The sequence below is a fragment of the Plectropomus leopardus genome, chromosome 17 (assembly GCF_026936395.1).
Source record: "Plectropomus leopardus strain MGB_pleo_1.0 chromosome 17, ASM2693639v1, whole genome shotgun sequence".
Taxonomy (NCBI): domain Eukaryota; kingdom Metazoa; phylum Chordata; class Actinopteri; order Perciformes; family Serranidae; genus Plectropomus; species Plectropomus leopardus.
In genome coordinates this window covers 23,506,164-23,529,010 of record NC_142192.1, presented here as the reverse complement: position 1 = coordinate 23,529,010, position 22,847 = coordinate 23,506,164, and the positions used below count along the sequence as shown (strand labels likewise).

The following is a 22,847-nucleotide window of genomic DNA, read 5'->3' as shown; positions in this document are numbered from 1 at the left end:
TGGAGCATTATACAATCAGAGGAGCCTGTTTCTAAACAAGCAACCGTGTAATTTAATCAGTGACCTCCAAAACATTACCATGAATTCAAATTATGAATTTATTGTGGTTATGTATTGCTTTGAGTAATTTATGTTTGAATGTTAAAACAAATGCTGCACACTCAGGCAATAACTACTTATCAGTGTGTTTGGTTTTAAAGAGAATGCATGCTTTTTATTTAAAAAAAAAAAAAAAACAAGTTGTTAATTATCTCCACTTTAAGTACCTTTGATTTGAGAATGGCCCATTTACCGGTTTAAAAAACTTTGCTAATTGCCCCATATTCCCATCCTTACTTTGCATCAACAGTGTTTACAGCTACCCTGTCACCCACAAGATCATGTTTTAAAAAATGCAAATGAAATATTCATGTAGAAGAATTGGAGTGAAGTTTGAGCCGGCTTAGCACAGCCGAGCATCGGGGCTATCTTCTGGAGAGACGAGGAGATAAGAGGGGAGATGAGAATATAGTGTAGAAGAGACGGGGGAAAGATGGAAGGCAGATAATAAAGGAGAGTAAAAGGATGATTATGGAAATTGATGGGGGTCATCATGAAGAGTAGATGGAGTGGCAGAAGTGGATACGAGTTTTGAGTTCATGAAGAGATCACTGTGACCAAAGCCTTGTATCATAGACACTATTACAGGCATATGCTGCAGCTGGAAGTCAAGAGGAATTCATGCACACCCACACAGACAACTGAGTGTGTGAAGATACAATGCATGCATACATCTGTAATCCCACACACACATGAGCATGCATACCGATCTTGATGTAGCACACACACACACACACATATGCACACACGGCTCCTCGATCATTCATCAAGGCCCGCTTATGCCATGATGAGCGCTCTACCCCTTCACCCTTTCCCCTCTACCTCCACATTCTGAATGAATGACCTTTAAGACAAATAGAAATGCAGGCTGTGAAGATTGCTTCAATCGCATCTATTGTCAAAAGGCCAGGCCCAGATGAAAGCCAGCCAAAATGAGCGCTGTTGCCAGGCAGGGCAGCTTTGCTTTCCTCTGTCTCCAGAGGCAGACTTGAATGTTTGTGTTTGCTTTGTCTTTCTTCTCTGCTTTTTTTTTTTTTTTTTTTTTCCTCCATAGAACTTTACAGACTCACAGAGTTTATGCTTGGCATGCTTAGGTGTCTATACTTCTTTACTTCGCCAAAGGCCAATCGTGCAAAAAAGCTTAAGATGCCTGGTATGAAACACTCTTTGCACCTCTGTCATCTCGCTCTGTTTTGACTGCATGTGTGAGAGAGTTGGAGAGCGCGAGAGAGAGAAAGAGGTGTCACAACTGGTCAAGAAGATTCTAATCATTCTGCCTATTTTTCACACTTTTCCAGAGCTGATGTCACTGAACATGGTGCAAGCGGCGAATCCTTAAAGCAGACAGCTATCATCAAGCTGCAGTGTTGACTGGCTTTAGTAATTTGTCTCAAAAAATGCGTAATAACCTCAAATATTTCAGTCAGCTGTGCATGATGTTATGTAAGCATGCAGGACAAAGCAAAAGAATCCTCCTTGAATGAGCAGACTGATGAAAGCTGAAAGCAAAGTTGCTGAATACTTTTAAAAGAAGCCTCCCATAAAATGCAGATGGTACGTGAGATGCACAGCGGGAAGAAATCTGATGTTGTAATTTGTTTATAAGGCGCACACTGTAGTGCGAAGGATGTCAGCGAAGCAGGCACATCATGTTCCCAGAATCCTGACATCCTTGCAACATACTCTACCTCACTGGAGGCAGAAAAAAATGACAAATGAAATGTGAATGTGAATTATCGACTCGAGTTTTATCTATACTCACTTTTTCCTACTGAGGGGAATTAGCTGGGGCTGGAGCCTTTCCCAGCATGCAATGGGTGGAGGGCAGGGAAACACTACATTGATTGCCAATCCATTCCAGGGATAACACGCAGAGACACACACACATTTTATTTATTTATTTATCTATTTTATTTATTTATTATCTGTCTTCCTCTATTTGTTTTGTTGCTCTTACTCTCTTTATTATTCTAATGATCTGTTCTTACCAACTTTTTATTTTCAAAAGTTGGTACATCTATCTCCTTTTCATCTGTTTTCATCTTATTATCTTTGTTTTATCCCCACTGATGTGATGTTGTCTTCTTATATTAATTATTATATTGTTTTCATCATCTTGCATTGCTTTTATTCTTGTATTTAAAAAAAAACAACTTTTTATTGATTTAGCACTTAAACTGCCTTCAAGTTCTGCCTGGTTTTTTTTCATTTTTCTTCCTGTTTTTCGCTTTATTCTTGTTGACCTTTTGTATGCACATTTTGTTCTTGCCTTTTTTGTTTGACTTCTCTGAGCCTTCGCTGTTTGGCATGTTTGTTGGTGTTTATTTTATTATTCCCTTAGTTCCTGGCTTTGTTTTGTCTGTTACAGAGGGTTGTAAACATCTGTTTTTAAAGGTGCTGTATTTTCTATTACATTCACACAGCCACATAAATTTAACCCTTGCTAAGCCTCGCCCCTTTGTGATAGCCCATCAAACTGTCGGAGTGAGCATGAAGCACACACTGTAACTAACGGTACTCCCTGAAGAAATATCTAATTTGGGGAGAAATTTAAAAAGCCATTTGGAGAGAAGCAAACAGAAGGGTCTACAGTATGAGTTTAAAGGATATTTACAGGATGTCAAACTCACTCAGCAGCGAAAAAACAAGTTAAACAGATAAAGTTAGAAGCTAAAGTCTAATTATAAGATCAACAGATAACAGCGTAAACTTAAACAACCACCAGTTTCTTCATTTGAACATCCTGAGATGTGTAAGGACCCTGGTGTGAATTTCTGTATTTGTTTGTTTTCCTATGCTGTTTCGTTTTCTTGCACTCTGGTAGTAGTTGGTTTTTAACATATTGTGCAAAGGTGTTGTTTTTCTCTGTTTTGTCTGGTCATGTAGCACCAGTTTGAAAAGTATTTGCTTTTTAAAATTACGGACAGCCTAGTTTTATGTGAGGACTCTCATTATGTTGGTGAAATACTTTTTAAAGTTATTATTGTCTTTCACTCCACTTGGCATTACTCCCCTCTAATTACCTGGTGCATCATTTACATGTAGCACCTAACAGAGAGCGGCGATCCACTCTGTATATTCTTTGAAAAAGCTTGATAGAAGAGGATGTTTGTTCGTTGTGAGCGCAGCAGGCTTTAAAGACTCTGTAGAGTCTGTCTGTGTGATCCAGCGTAACAGAATGATTAGCCAGCGTCTGGGGATCGCCACTGCGCACACCGATCTGCAACACAATCATTAACAGAAACGAGAGCACTTAAAGAAAACCGCTTAGCATCCCAATGAGCTGCGGCGTCCGACTGTTATGAACTATTTATTTACCTGTAGCCACCAGAGAGTTAGACAGTCTGCATTAATACTCTCTAAGAAGCTGTTCAGCATCACAATAATCGTCAAGGTCAGGCTCCACGTGTCGTAAAAGCAATTCCTTATTTAATTTCCAAAAATATGTGGAAGAGGTTTCTATGACAACAGACTTTAATGGCATCTTGAGTGCACATCTTAAGTGATGAGTCAGAGAATGTAAAAAAAAATATGAAGCATAACCGGAGTTAACTTCTGCCTGAGGATTTGGGGTCTTTTAGCGGTGCGCAGGGTTACCTGCGTGGCCTCATCAGTGACACGCCATTTCACACTGAGCATGCCTCATTTCTCCAACAGTCAGTGGGGCACAGAGAGGCGATAATGTGAACACGACCCGCTCAGACGCAGGCAACACGTGTGGATGATATTGCGTAACATGTTAATCTTGACTTTGATGGAAGGTGTGCTGGCGCGGGATCGGCCGTGGGGTTCACCTGGTATGACAGGACTGTTAATCTTGATAACGTCATGGATGATCCACACTGTAAAATCTGACAGGTTGATTTTACTTAATATATATATGAAAACCGATTGCCTTGAAAAAGTAAGTAAAAAAATGTAAGTGAACTATTAATATTAGTACATATTAAAAGTGTTAATATGTCAAAAAAAATAGTTAATATCTACTTAAGTTTACTTGAGATTTAGTAGTTTACTTGTTTTTGTAAAGTTGTTGCCATCTAAAAAATGACAAGTTTAATTAAATCAATTTTTATAAGTTTTAGCAACTTCAGGAAACCAAGTTTATCATGCTACATCTGACAAGTTGATTTGGCTTTTTAAAAAAAAATTAGGAAACTGATTACCTTGAAAATTATAAGTAAATTTAACTATTAATCTTAATATATGTTTACTTTACATTTAACTGTTACGTTTACTTAAAATTTGGTTTGAATGGATGTCAATGAACCAAGTTTATATCTGTATTGTGCAGGTTGCAAAGTAGTCAATCATTTTTGTATTTTCTGCAACATGTTCACAAAGCAGAACTGGCAGATCTCCAAACGTCATCAGTGAACAAGTTAAGTCTTGACACACGTCAACAGCACCCGCGGCCCTGATTGTTAGAGACTGATGGCCGTCTGCTGGTGTGGCGGGAAATCTCCTCTCATGCACATGCAGAGTGCTGGTTTAGCATTAGTTTAGTGTGTTTTTTAGTGAATATTGTATTTTACAGTGTAGCTCATGTGCCTTGTATTGTCAGTTGTGTCCTTCATGTCTTGGTGTTTCGTTGTGGGTCTTGCGTCTGTTTTGTGTGGGACTACAGATGGAAATTAGCAGCTCGCTGAACCTGGTGCAACCATCTTCTCATTTTTCTGTGTATAAATGATTAATGTCATTGCACACTGTCCCTTGATAAATAAATAAAATGAAAATGTTCCTGTGCAACTCTTTGGCTGAGACACGGTGACATGAGGCAGTGCAGCAGGGGGCTTTCATTGCCACTAATTCTCGGATGTTGGATTGGTGTGTCACGACCTTTAAGTCAGATTAACTTAGTTTAATAAAGTTACTAAAACTTAAAAAAGAAAAACTAAATTTCACTGTGAATTTTCAGCAAAAACTTCACAAAATTAAATAAATGTAACTAAATTTCAAGTAAACATAACACTTTTGGGGCGTCCCATGGCTCAGTGGATAAAATGGGCACCGCATGTATGAAGGCAGTGTCCTTGCTGCAGCGGCCGTGGGTTCGACTCCGGCTCATGGCCCTTTGCTGCATGTCATCCCTTCTCTCTCTCCCCCTTTCACGCTATCACTCTGTCCTATCTAATAAAGATGCCATAAATAAATCGTAAAAACACTTTAACACATTTATATAAAGGAAACATAAATTAAGCAATCAGTTTCCAAGATTATTTTGAGTAAGATCAACTTGTCAGATTTTACAGTGCAGTGATTATCTATAGCACTGCAGTACTTAGCGATTCATATGTGCATCCAAGCTCCCTCTTTAAAGAAAACTGCTTGTTGTGATAGAATATGAAACAGCATGATAAGTTCCTATATTTTGAAAGAGAATAAGGCGTGATCTATCATCCCGGAGATCAGAGAGCTTTTGCTCAATTTATAAGGCTGCATCTGCCTCAGGATGCTCTTGCATTCATTGCATTCATCTGTCATTTTCCAAAGCAGATGAAAAGTTATTTCTCACTGAGAGGCTGTGAGCTGCAGAGACAACGACAGTTTCGATTGAAATTTTCTTTTCATTTCTCATTTGATTACAAAAATACTTTCATCTTCCACTTCTCCAAAAAGGGAACAAAGCAATCAGCGCGATAATGTTGTCAATGCAAGTTTCAACTTCTGACAGTTGATGCACGGAGTGAACGCATCATTGTTTTTGAGAAAAGTCAGATCGTTGTGTCTTTATCTCGCCCAAAATCATAATTTCAGATGACAGTCACAGAATCTATCCTTCGGATTTTTAATCAGGCTTTTAATCATAATAATTATGCCATGAAATTATACAATAATTATGCAATTTTGGAATTAAAAAAAGAGTCATGTTGGATCCGAACGCATACAGCGAGCCATAAATAGGGAGAGAAAACTTTTGTCTGACTCTCAAAAACATATCAGCATAGAAAATTGCCTGTAAACATCCACAGTTTGCTACATTCATCAAGATTGATTCTGACCTGTCGACACAGCAGAAAGCGCCGCCAGTGATGCTTCAAATCCTATTGGCATGCTGCATAAAAAGTTTGTAAGAAAGTTCGAATTGACAGAGCCGGAGAGAGAGATGGGGGGAATAAGGAGGAGTGTGGTGCTAACCTGAGCTCAACAGAGATATCAACTGTCTGCAGGCAGAATGTCAGGTTCTGAAAAGTTGGCATGCATTTATACCTCTTCAGACTAACAGCTGCCTTATCAACATTTTCCCTGGCTTTACGGTGCGAACAGCCTCGCCGTGATGTCTTTTGAGGGGGCTTGCCATTCAGATGTGAGGAATGCGGCGCGTCGAAAACAGTTGAACTTGCTCTGACATTATCCCTGCGGGAGAGAAAAAATATGACTCACGTGTTGAAAATTGAAGTACGCCTCCCAATTTCCCAGGTGCCTCAGCTTGACAAATGACCCTTCTTCCACTTTCCTGAGTAGCCAACACGAGCTGTCTCAATTCAGAAGACAATAGATTTATGTGATATTGCTTCAATGACAGCCCTGAAACCTCTGAGGCAAAGTTACGGCAGCAACATCCAAAAAAAAACCTAACGTGGAGATCATGCATTTATAGAGACGCCTGCGTTGTTTCGAACAAACGATGGATTTTTTGACTGAATTCCAAGACAGCTTCAAACTGCATTTGTCTCATCTGTTTTTTGTATAAAAATATATAAAAAGTTTTTTGTTTTTTGTTTTTTGTTTGGTTTTCTGTATTATGGAGACCAAATTAAGACTCTTTTTAATTTATTTGTACTTATTTTTGTCTACTTTATTTATATTTTATTTATTTTATTTCCTTTATTTGTGGTTTTATTGCTTTTGTTGAATTTAGTCTATTTGTTTGCATTATTTTATATTTGACTTTTTGCATCCTGTATCTTGAATTATTTGTCCTCTCATTTTAATTTTATCCAAATTCTACCCTAGTTTTGTCTTGCTCACAGATCTGATTGGCTTTCTGTTGTTGTATTGCCTTCTACGGATCCCGTTTCTGCTTTTGTTTTTTTTTTGTCAAAGCACTTTGTAAAAGGTGCTTTATCATAAAGTTATCATTATTACGCTATTTTTTTGTTTAAATGCCCTTTTGTATAACATGCAAACAAATGTATTAAATTAAAGGCCAACGCTGGTCTATTTTCTAACCAAAAAGCACTCTGTAAAGGCGGTTCAATAACAAGTGGCCCCTCAGTCAGGACTATGCATCTCTGTGCTCAGCCCCGTGTCCAATCGATTCTCCTCCTGGTTGCCCTCGATCGGTCATCTGACAGAACACAATTCACGCCTCCGAAATAAAGTTAAACTTAGCAGGACTCTCCAATGAATATGGGGGAGATGAGATGAGGTGGAGGAAGGAGGGAGGGAGGGAGGCAAGATGGGAAAAAGGGAGACAGGGAGGGAGAGACTGCCAGCCCTCTGTAGACTGTACAGTGATGTCATTGCTGACCGTGACGCCACCAGAAGCACACAGTGCACACACTAAACACACCGATCTTTGCTTTTTCTTTAAATGATTGTGTAATGAGACAATGTTGTCAGTCAACATGCAGAATTTAGCCTGATAAAGAGGTTTGACTGACTGGCTGCATCTGTATCTGTTTTATTAGTGATCTTTCTATTGTATTCTATATTTATTATAATTATTATTAATGTTGTTATGATCAAAACCATACTATCATATATTATTACTATGCACCAGTATTCGTACGCAACCCACGTTATCAGGAAGCCTGCGCTCATGTGACCACCATGCTGACGTGATTAAAGAAGGAAGCACGATAAAAAGCAGAAGTCTGCATTAGGATGCAGGTTGGGCAGGTCGAGGGTTAAAACCTCACAGGACTTTGCCGCATGAGACCAGAGTAAAAACGCCAGATCACCTTTGGAACAGTGTAAAACACAAAAAAGTCGCATGCCAGCCCAAAAAAAAGTGAGCTGAGTTGAGTTTTTGCAAAAAGTGCACAATTGTTCACAGGTCACTCATAGACCAAAATGATAAAAATAATGATAATAATACAAATAATGAGCCAAAAATCCTTGATTGTATACAATTTCCATTCTGTATGTAACATTAGGATGTGGCTAGCTTCTCTAAACTTTGCTTAAATGGCGAGCAAATGAGCTCACCTTTATATGTGTTCTTAGATTTGCGATTGATGTCTTTGCAGTTGAGAGTGTATTTACTTTCAGCTTGTGTAGCTCCCAAGTAAAACCTACTAAAAACTTAAAACTACTGTCATGTATTTGCTAAAGTAAGCCCACGGTGGTCCTTCCTCAGGCTCTGACTTGAAGGGTTTATCCGTCACACGCTGTTGCTGTGTGAGCATAAAGTAACACTTGTCCTTTTGCACAAAGGTGAAAAGTCACATTGTGGCTACGCCTTTAGTGGTCAGGATTAAAGAAAAAAGGGGCGGGGGCGGGTCAGATAATGAGGAGGATCGATTACAGTGGAGAGGCAATAGTAAAATCAAAATATAAAATCATTCCTTTCCTTTTGCGGACAAAAATTGCTTATAGTTTAAGTATTTAACTACACAAAAATGGCATAAAGTTGTTTAACGTTAAGCTTCATTTTGATAAATAATAAAATGAACTCATCAACTCACAGCTGATGTATATAAAGGTTTGATGACAACACAAATCAGATCAGAGAAGCTCTTGGTACAACACGAACAAGGACAAAGACACATCAAAAACTTAAAGAAACGGAGAACTGATTTATCCTTATAAAGTGTAATTCACACATCATGTCAAACACTGGAGTCGTAACATCTGAAAAGGCTTCATCTCACAGTATCTTAACCTTGGACACCCTGGAGCCTCTTCATCTGCCTGCATCTACACTGTGAAGGACACAGTGAATCATGACCATGAATGAATCATACATTCATACTGTTACTAATATTATGAATTCAAATACTTTCATATTCAATCATTTTTCCACAAAACCTGTCCACAGCTGCACAAGCTCCCACGCCAGACTCCAGATTATTTCTCCAAACTGGGGGCACATTGACTGACATCTACTGTATGTAATTCGCTATGAAAAAGTACCCCATCATGTAGTTCACTCCTCCCCAACACAATGTCAGTGAGTGCATACACAACAGCAAAGCTCTGGATCTGGCTCACCTAAATTATTATTATCATTATCATTATTTTGTAATTTTCACATTATGATTGATCCCACATGCAACATTTTGCTGTTGAAAATGAGGGAGATGCGTTTTTGTTACATGTCCTACATCAACTTTGATCGACCTTTGAGAAAACATTTGTGTATATTAGTTAATGATGAGCTGTCTATGAAGTCCAAAGAGGGTTTACAGTAACATTGCAGCAGCAGCGGAGATTAACATCATCACATCAGGCTCTCTGCAGTCTCTCGTGAACATTAACTGGAACAGGACAGCAATCAGTAAATTATTTCTAAACAGACAAATTAATATGGAACGCAGATTAAAGGATATACTGCGCCAAATTAGTCCCAAATCATCATCGCACCCTGCGTGCAACCAGGCGATGATTGATGTGGGGAATTAAGCAGAATGGCATCGCCCTTGTTGGCTCAAATGATCAAATCATTCCCGCTTGTTGTTGGAGGGGAAAACCGCAATAAAACTGCCAAGCTCTGCTCTTGTTAAATGTAAGCAAACAACTCTGAATGTATCCTCCCAAAACAAACACCTTCACATCAAACATGCTGCCATTCGTGACACAGCTGTGTTTGTCCCTTTTTCTCGTATTAAGCACTCTGAGTGGCTCACTAGCTGAGAATGTAATGACACAATAGCTCATTCAGGCATAAGGAAATTAAAGTCATATCGGAACCATCGAGTCCACAGCCATCAGACAAAAATGTCTGAGAGGACAGCGGGGGTAATGGCTCCTAATTCACCAGTAGTCTCATCTCTCCGTCTCCAGGCCCGGGCCGCCTGCTGCTCTTATCTTAACAGGCGCATCATCCCCTGGACAATTGCTGCATGCAATTGTGGCTTGGGGCCTTAAAAGTTTCTTCGAGAACGTGACTCCTGCTGTTGCGACTATTGCTGCCAACAGCAAAGCTGCACACCCCAATGTGCTGCTTTGTAATATGCCAAGTGACCATCTAAATCACACAGGAGACCAGGGTTGGTTGCTTTTTACTCTCTGCTGCATTTCTATGGCATAATTTATGTTAGAATATTCTAACCAGCAGCAAATGAATGGTTAACGCCTCAGCCTTATATGATATAATATAATGTATGTGTGTTTGCGGATGTAATAGCTAAATCTGTATATGGAAAATTATTTTTTGTCAGCAGAGATTTTAGTTGTAACAAGACTGAACAAGCTAAACATTTTTGTGTATATCTAGTGTATTTATTCCGTTTGGGAAACCCCATTATCTCTACAAAGCATAAGCATAAGTTGGTCAGCGGACTCAACAGGGACTAGAAAACATGTTCGTTGCTAGGTTGTTACTAAGCTTGTTACCACTTGCTGGAGGAGTAAACCAGGTTTCACTACGTTTATGAGTCAATTGACGTGACTGATTGTATTCCAGTTTTTTGTCAAATGCTGTGTATTTCCATTGAAATGGCAATAACGGTCGTAAAAAGCTTTTTATTTTGAGAGCTAATTTCCCTTAAACATGATTACATTTTGATTATATATTTTATTTTGTTGGAAAAAGATGTATAATCCCAATATTACACGAGAGGGTGCACGCACCTCGGTCCTGATGGAGTCACTAGGCCAGTCGCTCAACGCAAAGGCAGTCATTTTGCATTTGTGTTTTATCAACATTTTGAAAATATCACTTCAGTTTTGTGCAAATCTGTGCTGGAAACCCACCTATTGTCATGCCAAAAATGAAGCAAAGCGTCTCATGAAATATTGCGTAACTCATTTCCAGGTTTTAGGACTCATTCCTGTGGTACTATATCTGTGCGCCAACCAACCCCGGTCTCCCCTATTTGGAATAAAACCAAACTGGGTGGGCGCTATGACCTCTGACACTGACTGGACCCGGAGAGAAATGAGACACTAGCAATTTGTCTTCCTTGTCATCCTCCTATAGCTCAAAAAAATACTGTTTATAGCTCTCGCCAACCAACGCACTCCTCAGCAACTTTGATTGATATATGAGCTGTCGCCATGGCAACCGGCATATGAGGATGATGAAGTGAGTTTGGCACCGAGAGTATCTCCTTCTGGATTATTAAGAGCACCTCGGGGTTGTGTGTGAGCGTTTGCCTCTTTGTGTGCATGCAACGACGACGAGCTGTTCTCGGCTGAACACCCCCTGCCTGCCTGCCTGCCTGCCTCCCACTCAAAGGGTTAATCGGGTTAAGAAGTATCATGACTGAGCAGCTGACGAGAACACATGTGATGCCGCAGGTATGGAGTTTAACTGGTACTGTGGAGGACTGCTGTGTTGATGCATTGTGACAGGCGAGTGCAGGAAAGCGCTGCGAGAAATGAAGAGACTCAACAGAGAGTCACACGGAGAGAAATTTGTGAAGTTGTGCTCGCCAACAGCAGCGGTTTAAATGCAATTAGGTCCCACCAAGATACGAAATGACTCCAGTGTTTGGTGACTGGTTAGCGCCACTGAGTGTGACTCTCAGTAATGGAAAGACCTGTCACATCTTGAAGCTCAGCCTCTTCATTTTCACACTGCGCTGCTTCCATTTTTTACCCCCAAAGCACAAACTCACCGGATCCTGCACTCCAGTTGGCTCCAGAAGGCACAAGTGATGTCTTTGTATGCAGCAACCAGTAGAACCAGTACGCCCTCTACTGGGGAAAAGACAAAATGCAGGCACAGTCAGGGCAAGTGTTTTTGGCAATGAAGTAAATAAGTGTGCACAAGCTCCCATGATGCCTTAATTAAACCACAAACTGGGATCACTGCACCAACTGACTGAGGATATACAGTTTAAAAACACACACTGAAAATTAAAAACATACAATGCATCTTATTTTTTTCTTCTTACTATGACCTCAGTTGCTCAACCCCAAATTTGGCTGATTAATTTGCAAGGTGAACCAGCATAACAGGATTAAACAAAACAGGATTATTGTTGACTGACTCTATGTGCTGCGTGATTCCCATTTAATTGCTTTACACTTGTCTCTCATTGTTAACCAAGCTGCACCTGACTGTGTAGACCTTTTTAAGGGGATCTCTGCGCTGTGGCTCCTCCAGTAGAATGGTAAAAGCTTATTTAAAGGTCCAGTGTGTAAGATTTAGGGGGATTTAGTGGTATCTAGTAGTGAGGATTGCTAATTTCAACCAGTTGAAACCTCTCCTGGTTAAAATTCCCTCAGTGTTCATTGTTTAGGAGGTTTTTACCAGGAGCCAATTGGACCAGGTGATTGAAACCAACAGAAACACCGAAAAAGCAGTTCCATGTTAAAATGAATGCACTGTTTGGCTCCTCTGAGGTGGGACGCTCGCCCTGCACCTGCTAATGTGTGCTCACCTTATCTCTGATCCAGATGTTCAGGAAGTTTGCACCACGAGCCGAATCATCTGCAAAGATCTCCGGACAAGGCAATTTAAACCTGTAAAAACACAGAAAAAACAGTTTCAAGTTAAGAATTAGTGTTTTTCCAATGCTGTTCGGCATGTCTGAGACGGACAGCTGGCGCAGCACCTGCTAATGCGTGCTCACCTTTTTTCCTTGATGACTTAAAATCCAGAAGTTTTTACCAGAAGTCACCAGAGGTCTCTTCCTCACAAACAAATCAGGTGATTTAAATCTGTTAACAGATTTTCATGTTACAAATCAGTGTTTCTTTTGCCCCGTTTGGCACCCTTTCAGATGGGCCAGTTGCCCAGCGTGTGCTTATGTGTGCTAACCTTATTTCTGATCCAAACGTTCAGGAAGTTTGCACCATGAGCCGTATTATCCGGGGAGGCCTCTTCCTCTTGAAAACAAACAGACCCGCTATTTAAACCTGTAAAAACACAGAATAAAACAGTTTGACATTATAAATTAGTGTTTCCTTAATGCTGTTTGGCAAGTTGGAGACGGGCGGCTAGCAAAGTAACTGCTTTTAGGAGCTGAATTATCTGCAAATGCTATGGGGATAGCAGATATTTTCGATTAAATCTGTGGCCGCTTTTTGGCCTTGATATAGGGAAAGTTGGGAATGCCTGACTAATGCGATAATGGCACCTACTTTGATGAATTGGTAGATTTGGTAGATTCTGAAATAACGGACACCGTGAAGGTACTTGTGTGTTTTTCTGTTGTTGTATTTTCTGTCTTTACTGTAGTTGTGCTTTTTGTTTGGAAAAGTTATGGGGCAGTGAACATTTGTCTTGATTATGTGTTAAAAGTGTTTTGTTCTGATGTACTTGCTAAAAACGTGTACAGAAAAAGAAGTCTCTACCTCTCCAAAACAAACTGTAAAAGGCATTAAATAAAACAGTTTCATGTTTTAAAAAAAAAGTTTTTCCAACACTGCTCACCATGGAGCTACACTACCTGGCCAATGAGAAAACTTGGCCCTATGTAGAGCCAGTGTTTGGTTTTTCTGTTCTGCGCTACTGTAGAAACATGGCGGTGCAACATGGCGTTCCACGTAGACGATGTACAAATATAAACAGCTCGTTCTATTGTAATGAAAACAACAATTATTTTTTAAGGTGATTATAAAACATATTTATTATATTATATTCATTTCCTGGCAACATATCCCTCTAGGTTTTACACACTGGACCTTTAAAAATTGCTATTGACAGAATATATTCCTTTACTGACACTAACAAATGTTGCATCAGCTTCAGGAGGCATTCAGACACGCTCACTTTCTTAAATATGTACAGTATCTCCTTTTTGAGAACTGCTGCAGGACAACTGGCATCTCATTATTTGATTGTAAAAAATGAAGAGAAATGTTACTTTTGTTACTTCTGACACCCCTGTGGTAATCCATTTATAATGTAAAATTATAAATCATTCATCATCAGCATGTATATCCCGCGGCGGTGTCCAATTTATCTGCAGCGCAGCCCACACCAAGCGCGCCTGTGGCATAGTTTATGTAAATAGAGCATGTAAACTGTAGGAAGGGCAACGGAAATCTTCCCTGAGACGACAGCTCAGCCCACTGTAGCTTATAAATCACTGTCCTACTCTTCCCAAGTGCATCTAACAGTTCATACATTTTCAGCAGTGCTGCTTCACAAGTGCAGCAGAGGTTTAAGGTACAGTTCACCCCAAATACAAAATATCTTCCCTCTTACCTGTAGTGCTATTTATCAGTCTAGATGGTTTTGCTGTGAGTTGCTGAGTGTAGAGATGTCTGCCTTCTCTACAATACAGTAATGGATCTAGATGGCACTCAGCTTGTGGTGCTCAAAGCGGCAAAAACTCAACACTTTCATTTCTTTGCAGAAATCAAGACTCGGTCACTCAAGATGATTCACAGACCTTGTTGTGAGCAGTTTCAAACAAGTGCTACACCCACTAACCGAATCACCGTGCAGGCAGAGGCGTGCATCTACTCATGGACGAGAGGCTCGTGTTCCTGATGGCGTGAGAAGTAAACATTAATGGCGTCCTCCTCAGCTGTACATTTTGCCAGCTCAAAGGTGCTGAGTGAGCCAGCAGAAGATGCATGCTTCCTTTTGAGCAATATTTAGGTTTCTGGGTTGAACTTTTACTTTTGAAGTATTTTAAATGAAAGAAAGGCAGTTTTGGACAGAATAAGTGTTGGAGGAAACACAAAGCAAATGGTTTTACAGAAGTGCTAAATAACATGTAACATGCATGCAGACATGACGTATATATAACCATATTCTCTTCAAACTGTAAGCATAGATTTATAGTCTAGTTTAAGTAGGCAGTTTTGCTCAGAGGAGTCTTTTCTAAAAGCACTGCAAAACAAATTCTGGGAGCCAGTGGATGAATAAAAGCAGCTGCCTGCAAGACACAGACAGACGGGCAGAGGCACCGGCAAATAGTGGCACAGACAGGTAGGCAGAGAGCCACAGACGGACACATATTCCAGTGTGAGTCAGCTGCGGGCTCAGGATGAAAGGTCTGTCGGCATCATACACTGCAGACAACTCTGCATGCCAAAACACTGCGTGGACCTGCTGAACCTCTCACCTGAGCCCCTTCCAGCACAAACACACTCTCTCACTCTGTGTAAAAACACTCGCCACCGTCTGTCGATCAAAGAACTGCCACCATTAGGATGTGTTAGAAATTTGTCATATTTTGAATAACAACAAAAATTGGAAGCATCTGAAACAGCATTTAGTAGTTTGTGAGTGAGTAAATCTGAGTTTGCCAACATGAGCATGCAAACGTATTGTGTGTATATCATGCATGATAGAATATGCAGGTTTTTATGCCAGAATGATGCAGACCGGTGCACGCATGCATGACTCGCACCGGTGTGATTTAAGTTTGTGTCGCAGTGTGCCAGGACTGGAACATAAACTCCCTGTTCCAGCCTGAGAGCAACTGACGGGCTATCACCGTTATGATTTTAGTGAGCTTGTCATCCTGCAGGAGCCGAGCTCTGCGGTGATAAATTAGATTAGATCGCTCCACACTAAAAGCATATTGTCACTGTATAGAGTGTATAGAAGTGTGTACTTTTGTGAAGTATCACATTGTACTTGCAATATTTTTTTCATTGTTGTTTAAAAAGAAATTCTCCATCAAAAAATAAGACAAAAAAAATTGATGCCACTTGTCATGCTGATACTTTTATGATTTATCTTATTTGCTTTTATTTTTACTGTTAGTAGTTAATCCTTACCTTTTTTATTTTATTATATTTTTTAGTATTATTTCTTTTATTGGCCTAGTGTTGTTCAGGTATTATGTTGCTGGGTTATCTATGAGGTGAACTTTTATTTACACTTTAACGTTGCTGTATTAGTTTTGTTGAAGTACAATATAAAGGATTTGGATACTTTTTTTCCACCGCAGTCAACTGAGCAAAAGGACAAAGGTTTTGTTTCAGTTTGCTGGATTTTCTATTTATCTGACCACAAATAAAACAAGAATTAGCTAGCTAGTCCAAAACATGGAAATCCGTTTTCATTCCGCATTTCAGCACCTCCTGGTTCCCCCGTTTCAAAATCATTGGGGTTTTTTCAAATGTTTTGGTTAGAAGCCCAAAATAAGGTCTGTGGTCAACAACAGGAGACACTTTCATGTTTTGTTCTACGACATAAAATACGTCCGTAAATACCCCACTCATGAACTTTTACGCCTCTATGTGTCTTGAAATAGACGGTTGCTAATATCATCTTTACAGCCTTGTTGTGGTGGCGACGTTAATAAATGCGATCATAGTCTAGTTTGTTTGTAGCCTAAAATTAGCTTTTTACTTATGGCGATTGCATCTAGGCTTTCAAACACGCTTAAAGTGTTCACTTGCGAAGATTATCTCGCTGAACAAAACAAAAGTATCACAAACGTTAGTTTACCACAGAGCTTATTTTCTGCAACGATCCAAAATCCAAGGAAAAATCCCATAGGCTTTTTGGCGAGGGGCCCAGGGCGAAACCGACTTTCAGATCCGTGTACAAAAAAAACCCGCCATCCCTCGAACACTGAAGTGGCACCAAACGTCAAAGAATGAAATGTGAGAGCGACAAAAACACCAAAATCGACACACTGAGACCTGTAACAGTTTAATTATGGCTTTACACTTTTATACAAAAATGAGTTTAATAAAGATTTTCTTTCCTGATGGCTGGATCAGACTTCCCTTTGCTGTAATAAAACGTGTACAAAGAAGTTCAGCTTTCATAGCATATACATACTGAAGGAAACGGCTGGAACTTCCTGTTTAAAGTCCTTTATACATATCTCTGTCCCCTCAAGTCCTCTGAGTAATACATGTGTACAGACACACACACGCACACACACACACACACAGTCACACACACACAGTAAATATATCTGTCCCCTTTTCAGGCTGAATTTGCCGTCTTTATTTTACAATTCAGAGTCCTTGAGATATGATATCAGCTTCCCCTGCAGATTACTGCCTCGGATGGCTTTTCTGTTTCTTTGCTGTGGGTGATTTTCATTTCATGCCACGAGAAATTATACTTGCACTTTGAATCCTGCAGACATATATCCAAGGCCACCTCGGAAAACGACTGCAGTAGAATAAACTGTAAGGGGAATATTAGTGTTATTAACCGTCTTTATATATTACATTGCACCCTTTTACCCTCTTTTCTACATACGTTCTGTCCCTTTATTTCCTATACCTGAAATTTCAGAATAAAAAGACACTGAATATATATCATTTGGTGTGCATAGATATTGATAAAGTGCAAATAGTATTTGGTTAAAAAAGCTTTATAATGTAATTTTGCTGTTTGTTTATGACCTGATCCAGTCTTTGAAGCATGTAGAAGCAAAATAAACCAAGTCACTGGTGTTTATATTTATGTCTGGTCCTGATTCATCAGAGTCCATCTCTTTTATCAGTTCTGTTTCATCTACATGCTTTTCCAGTTTCCTCCTCTGCCACACATCTCTGACTAACCCAAACAAGCAAACAAGCCATCCACTGGAGTTTCTTCCTCTCCCAGCTGCTTGGTTGTAATTCCTCTGCCGCCCTGCTGGGGGCAGTGTTTCTGTTACTTCTCATCCACCATTAGGATTTCCTCAGGGATCTTCTCCTCTGAGTCAGAGCGCTCTGACAGCTTGTCCAGGTACTCCATGTCGTCGAAGCGCTCGGCAACACACTGGGCTGTCAGACGGGCCTCCGGGTCGTGGTCCCAGCACTCGTCTATGGAGGCGCACACCATCTGGATGCCCTGCGCGGGGAGCAGCGGAGCACAGATATAATCAGTCAGTAAAACAGACTCGGGGAGAGTCTGACTGAGACAGAATATAATCACCTCGAGCTCAGACTCTGAGTATTCATGTGTGTTTATGTGTTTCCATCTGTGTGTTTGTCAATCTGTGTACCTGCACTTTGTCAAACTTGTGTGGTCTCATACAAAAACTCTGCAACAAATAAGAATGGCAGGTCATTTGCCACTTTTTAAAATCTGTGTAACTATTTTATTTCATATTACTTTTGGGGACTGTGTTTGTTTTAAGGGTTGATTTATTGATGGTGAAGATTTTTTCTGTGTTTAATGTTCTATTTTTAAATCTTGCACCTCATTCTGCTCTGCATGTAAATGTATAGACAAATGAAAATAAAATGAAACTGAATTGAATGAAATGCTCCTTTCATCGAAGTTCTAATGCCTTTTTTTATTAGATTTGGTTAAATGGGAATAATTAGGAGTCAATACAAAACATAAATAGCATGTAAGAAAGCTTAAAGGTGCCCTGTGGAGTTTTCTTGTAAACAAACAAAAGTTATGTTTACATTTAGTGTAAACAGCAAAATGCATTGTGTGTCCTTGAGGTCTAGCAAATGTGTTGAGTGCATCTCCCTCCTCATAAAAGATTTACAAAGTCGATTCTGTAAGTGTTTAAAACTGTACAATGCTATGTTTACTAGCTTGCAGTCTTTTTCTTTCCGGCTGTGTGAAACCATTTGTAAGAATCTGTATTGTTATCACCTGCGTATTTGTGCACCCTCTCGAGCGTGCATGAGACAAACAAAACAGAGACCAAGAAAAAAAAAAAGAGCTCTATAGCCCGACTAGAGGGGGAAAAACTCCACAGGGTACTCTTAATGTAATAGAAAATAGGCGCAGCTCTAACAAAATTGTCAAAATGCATACTGTTTCTTAAATTAATATTGCAATAATTACCACTTATCTGTTTATGATCTCCAGCTGCTAAAATTCCTGCTATCCATTTATTATGAATTAATGCTTCGGTTTTTGGGTTTTACCACAGCAAATGCAAGCAGAAGCTTCAGGCACATGTTAATGTGAGTACTGCCAAAATAACTTTCCATCTTTCATTAATGCCATGATGACACGACACAGGTAAATGTCCAAACCCCTTGCTGACAGGTTGAGTGTAGACGCCTTCAGCTTGTGTAGTTTCATTTAAAACTGGAGTGCAGAACTTTTATCGCCCCCTTCTGGCAGTGAGAGTAGCTACACAAACACTGTTAACGCATGCTTATGAAATATGCCTGAAGGTGAGCTTGCCAAACCTCCAACCCTAGCTAATACATTTGCAGGGATTTTTAAAGATTTTTTTAAGGGTTATTTTTTTGGGGGGCTTTTTTGCCTTTTTTTTTGATAAGACAGTTTCAGTGTGAAAGGTAAGAGAGAGGGGACATTGTGCACAATATGTAGATAAATATATGTAGAAGGCAACTGCTATTATGTTTGTGGGAAATTTATAATGTTTGTGGGATTATAACATGAAAAGCTGCAGAATTGTATTACCTTTGTGGTTTACATCAAAAAAGCTAAGAAAATTTCCTAAAAAATATCAGAAAACAAGGAAAGTAAAAAAAAAAACCCACAAAAGCCAAGGAAATAACCTGAAAAAAGTGCTTAAGATATAATAATAATAATTCTGTAACATAATTTGAAAAAAAATATAAGTATTATTATAGTTGAATGTTTTTCACTGCCTTTTTTCTTTTTTTTTTTAATCATCTACTTATTTCATTCAGTTTACATTTCTTGCCAAGCAGCTCATGCCTTTTTTCCCCGTGTTTTTAAAAGAAATCATACAATTTGTATACAGTTCAATTATTTAAATACTTTCCAGCACAAGAAAACTGGCATCGATCGAGGTTTTAAAGGGTTAAACATCAAAGTTAAAACTTGAAAAATTTCAAAGGGCTTTGAGATCTGGAGTGGACATAGAGTCGCCTCAGCCTGCATGAAATCATGAAGATGAAAACATGAAATCTGAAGCTACACAGCAGCAGTTTGTCTCAGACAGCTCTGTGTGTGTGTGTGTGTGTGTGTGTGTGTGTGTGTGTGTGCGCGTGTGTGTGTGTGTGTGTACGTGCGTGTGTGTGTGTGTGTGGTGCCTCTTACTGTGTGGTTGATCCAGCTGTTGGGGATCTCAGGTCTCCCTCTGTCTCGGAGAACGCTGTCCTTCATGCTCTCTACACACGGATGTTCCCTCAGGTTCCCAAAGGGCGGCTCGTACTCTTTCACCTCTGCACACAAACACGCAAACGAGAAAAAAAACACAGAAAAATTAGCCCGTGACCTCATCAAACAGGTGAGATTGGGGTAATTTTATTTATACAAGAAATGCAGTTTGAAACAGACCCACATCTAGCGAAAGACTCGGCTCTGTTGAAGAGAGAGGCGAGATCAGATGGCAGTGCCCCACAGCGCACACACCAACAACACCTCTCAAAGGATTCACTGTGCGCGCTAAATTAAAACTGCAGGTTGCAAACTTTAAATAGCACTGAAGCAGCACAAACAACTAAAGAACCCTGTGCTGCTGATAGAGGGACAGAGGGGGAGACTTGCTGAAGAGACACACTCATTATTATCACAATTTTACCCTCAGCGTCGATGGGCTTAAAGTATCTCACCAACGCAGCGCTGGCTTTGTGTCAGCTCTCTCGCACAACAAAATCCGGAGTGCTTGTCAAAGCCAATTTACCAGTTGAGTTTACTCAGGGCGAGCTTTCAAAGCTCTGGCGTGGAGGATGCAGCCTGCAAACTGTGGGTCAAGAGTTTCCAAAGACTATTTATTTTTACATGAATTAATGCATCCATGGAGTGAAACAACAAATCAAATTTGCTTTGAAGCGTGGAAGGCCTGCGTTAGAGAAAACACCAGTTTCAGAAAATTCATCCAGATAAGAAAAGCCTGACGAGACACATTACTGTGTGAGGAATGTTGACGTGAACAAATAAAGTGGATTTAAAGCCCCCCTCCCCGCTCAAAAATGTCTCATTTCCCCTAAAATCACAATAAAATTCACTATCTTGTATCTGTTCAGTTTGTCACTGAAGAGGTGTTTTCACATTTCTCTAACGAAGGGGGCGATGTCTGTGCGCTTTCCTAAACACTCCAGAAAAACTAGATTAAGTACTTTGCTAACACAAGAGCCGTCTTAAACAGAAAACTTATCGAGGAGGGAACAGGCTGTTAAAAATTAACGCAACGCAAAAATGCCTTCCCTAAATAGCTACTTGAGGCTTTGATAAATATATCGCGTTTAGATTAATATCTTCAGAAGTTTATCAAAAAGACACGACCAAAATACTGACAGAAACTGACACTTTCCAAAGTGTCCACTGCCAAATAATATGAGATTTTTAAAATATTGTGATAAAAGATAAAACATAAAACTTGTTCTATTACTCAGTCACACCAGAGATGGAGCGCCAAGTATCCGCTCAATGCCCTTCACATGGTCATGACATTGCTTTCACTTTCTCGATTGATGTATTTTCAGGGGAAGCTCGGTAAGAACGCCCACAGAAAACATTATAGAAAGTCCTGCAGGTTGAAGTATAACTCACTTTCAGGTAAACATTTCTCAGATGATAGCAAACTATAAAAAATAACAAATTTGTTTATTCGTAGAAATGAATGAAATAATGAGTTATTGATCTTTTGTATGTATTTTTTTAGAAGTTTTTTTTACAATCCTCAAAATCAAGACGGCCTCGCCACCCTCCTGTGAAGTTTTGGCGATTGCTAGAACTGGCAGACTGGTAACCAGTGTTTACATGACTGGAACAAATCAGCCGGAGTCAGCGCGCTCTGGAGTAACGAGACCAACATGTTGTCTCTGCAGAGCATTGACTCATCTCTGATACAGACTATAATATACTGAAAATGCCAAAATTTAATGAATGAAAAAAACTAAAAATGATGATTGTTGTAAACTACAGGAACATACTTTCCACTTAGTTTACAGTGTGTAGGACCAGATCACTGCTACATTTCACTTTTCAAAAACATGTCAAAAAGAAGCTCACAGAAAGTCGTGAAGCCCACAGACGGGAATCGGACTTCTGGGACACAGACGAGAGCAACAGAGGACTCTTTTCACAGACTGAAACGTCCTTTTTTTTGGGCTCTGGTTTGGTATTAAAGCTACAACACGGCCACACCCAAACATCAGTCAATATTTAAGAAAAAGGAGACAGATGTTTCTTTTTGTTTTGACAGCTTCAAGGGGACTATATAACCACATTCTGGGCCATAAATCCACTATTTAAACTGTTGGGCAAACATGTTTTTGTGTTTTTCTCCAAACAATGAGTCAAAAACATATGAATCACACTACTGAGCACTTTGCAGCAGTGTAAATAAAAGTGTGTATTCCAGGATGGAAAGATTGGCCAACCCTGCCCTAAAAAGGAAAGATGGTTTTTCCAGGCAAACCTTAAATTAAACTCTGAACTAGCAGAAGCTATTGAAAAACACAACACAGGGCGAGCGAGGAATGCTGCGGTTTGCAAAAGTCACACACTGCATATTGACAAGATTTCTGCAAAGCAATATAACAAGTTCAGCGCGGTAACAATGAGGAACTTACACAACGTCTCCTACAACAGCTGACATGTTGTGATGTGAATTTTGCACTGCAAGCACATATTTCATCCTTAACGTCTACTTTCCAGCCAGTTGTCAGCAACGTCTGTAGAAACTGTCTGTGAATCTGCAGCCAGGAGAAATTCTGTTAAATTTAGTCATAACGGCCGGCTGGGTGAACCTCTGAACAAGTGTCACCCTTCGGGAGTTCGGTGACACACATCCACGACAGCACTGACACGATTCCAACGCTAATGACTCTACAGCCTCTTCGGCGTCTCTCAAGAAACGACC

At 39.8% G+C, this 22,847-nt stretch overlaps 1 protein-coding gene across 2 annotated transcripts in view; it reads right to left on the bottom strand.

Moving 5' to 3' along the window:
• Positions 1–16,767: 16,767 nt before the first annotated feature.
• tgfbr2a (transforming growth factor beta receptor 2a) overlaps positions 16,768–22,847 on the bottom strand; it is a 30,331-nt gene continuing 24,251 nt past the window's right edge. For both annotated transcript variants that reach the window (XM_088090178.1, XM_088090177.1), the window contains exons 6-7: positions 20,078–20,202; positions 16,768–17,923 (exon numbers count right to left, since the gene is read on the bottom strand). In XM_088090178.1, the coding sequence (XP_087946304.1) occupies positions 17,744–17,923; positions 20,078–20,202 (305 nt within the window). In that variant the 3' untranslated portion in view covers positions 16,768–17,743. The remainder of the gene's footprint in view (positions 17,924–20,077; positions 20,203–22,847) is intronic.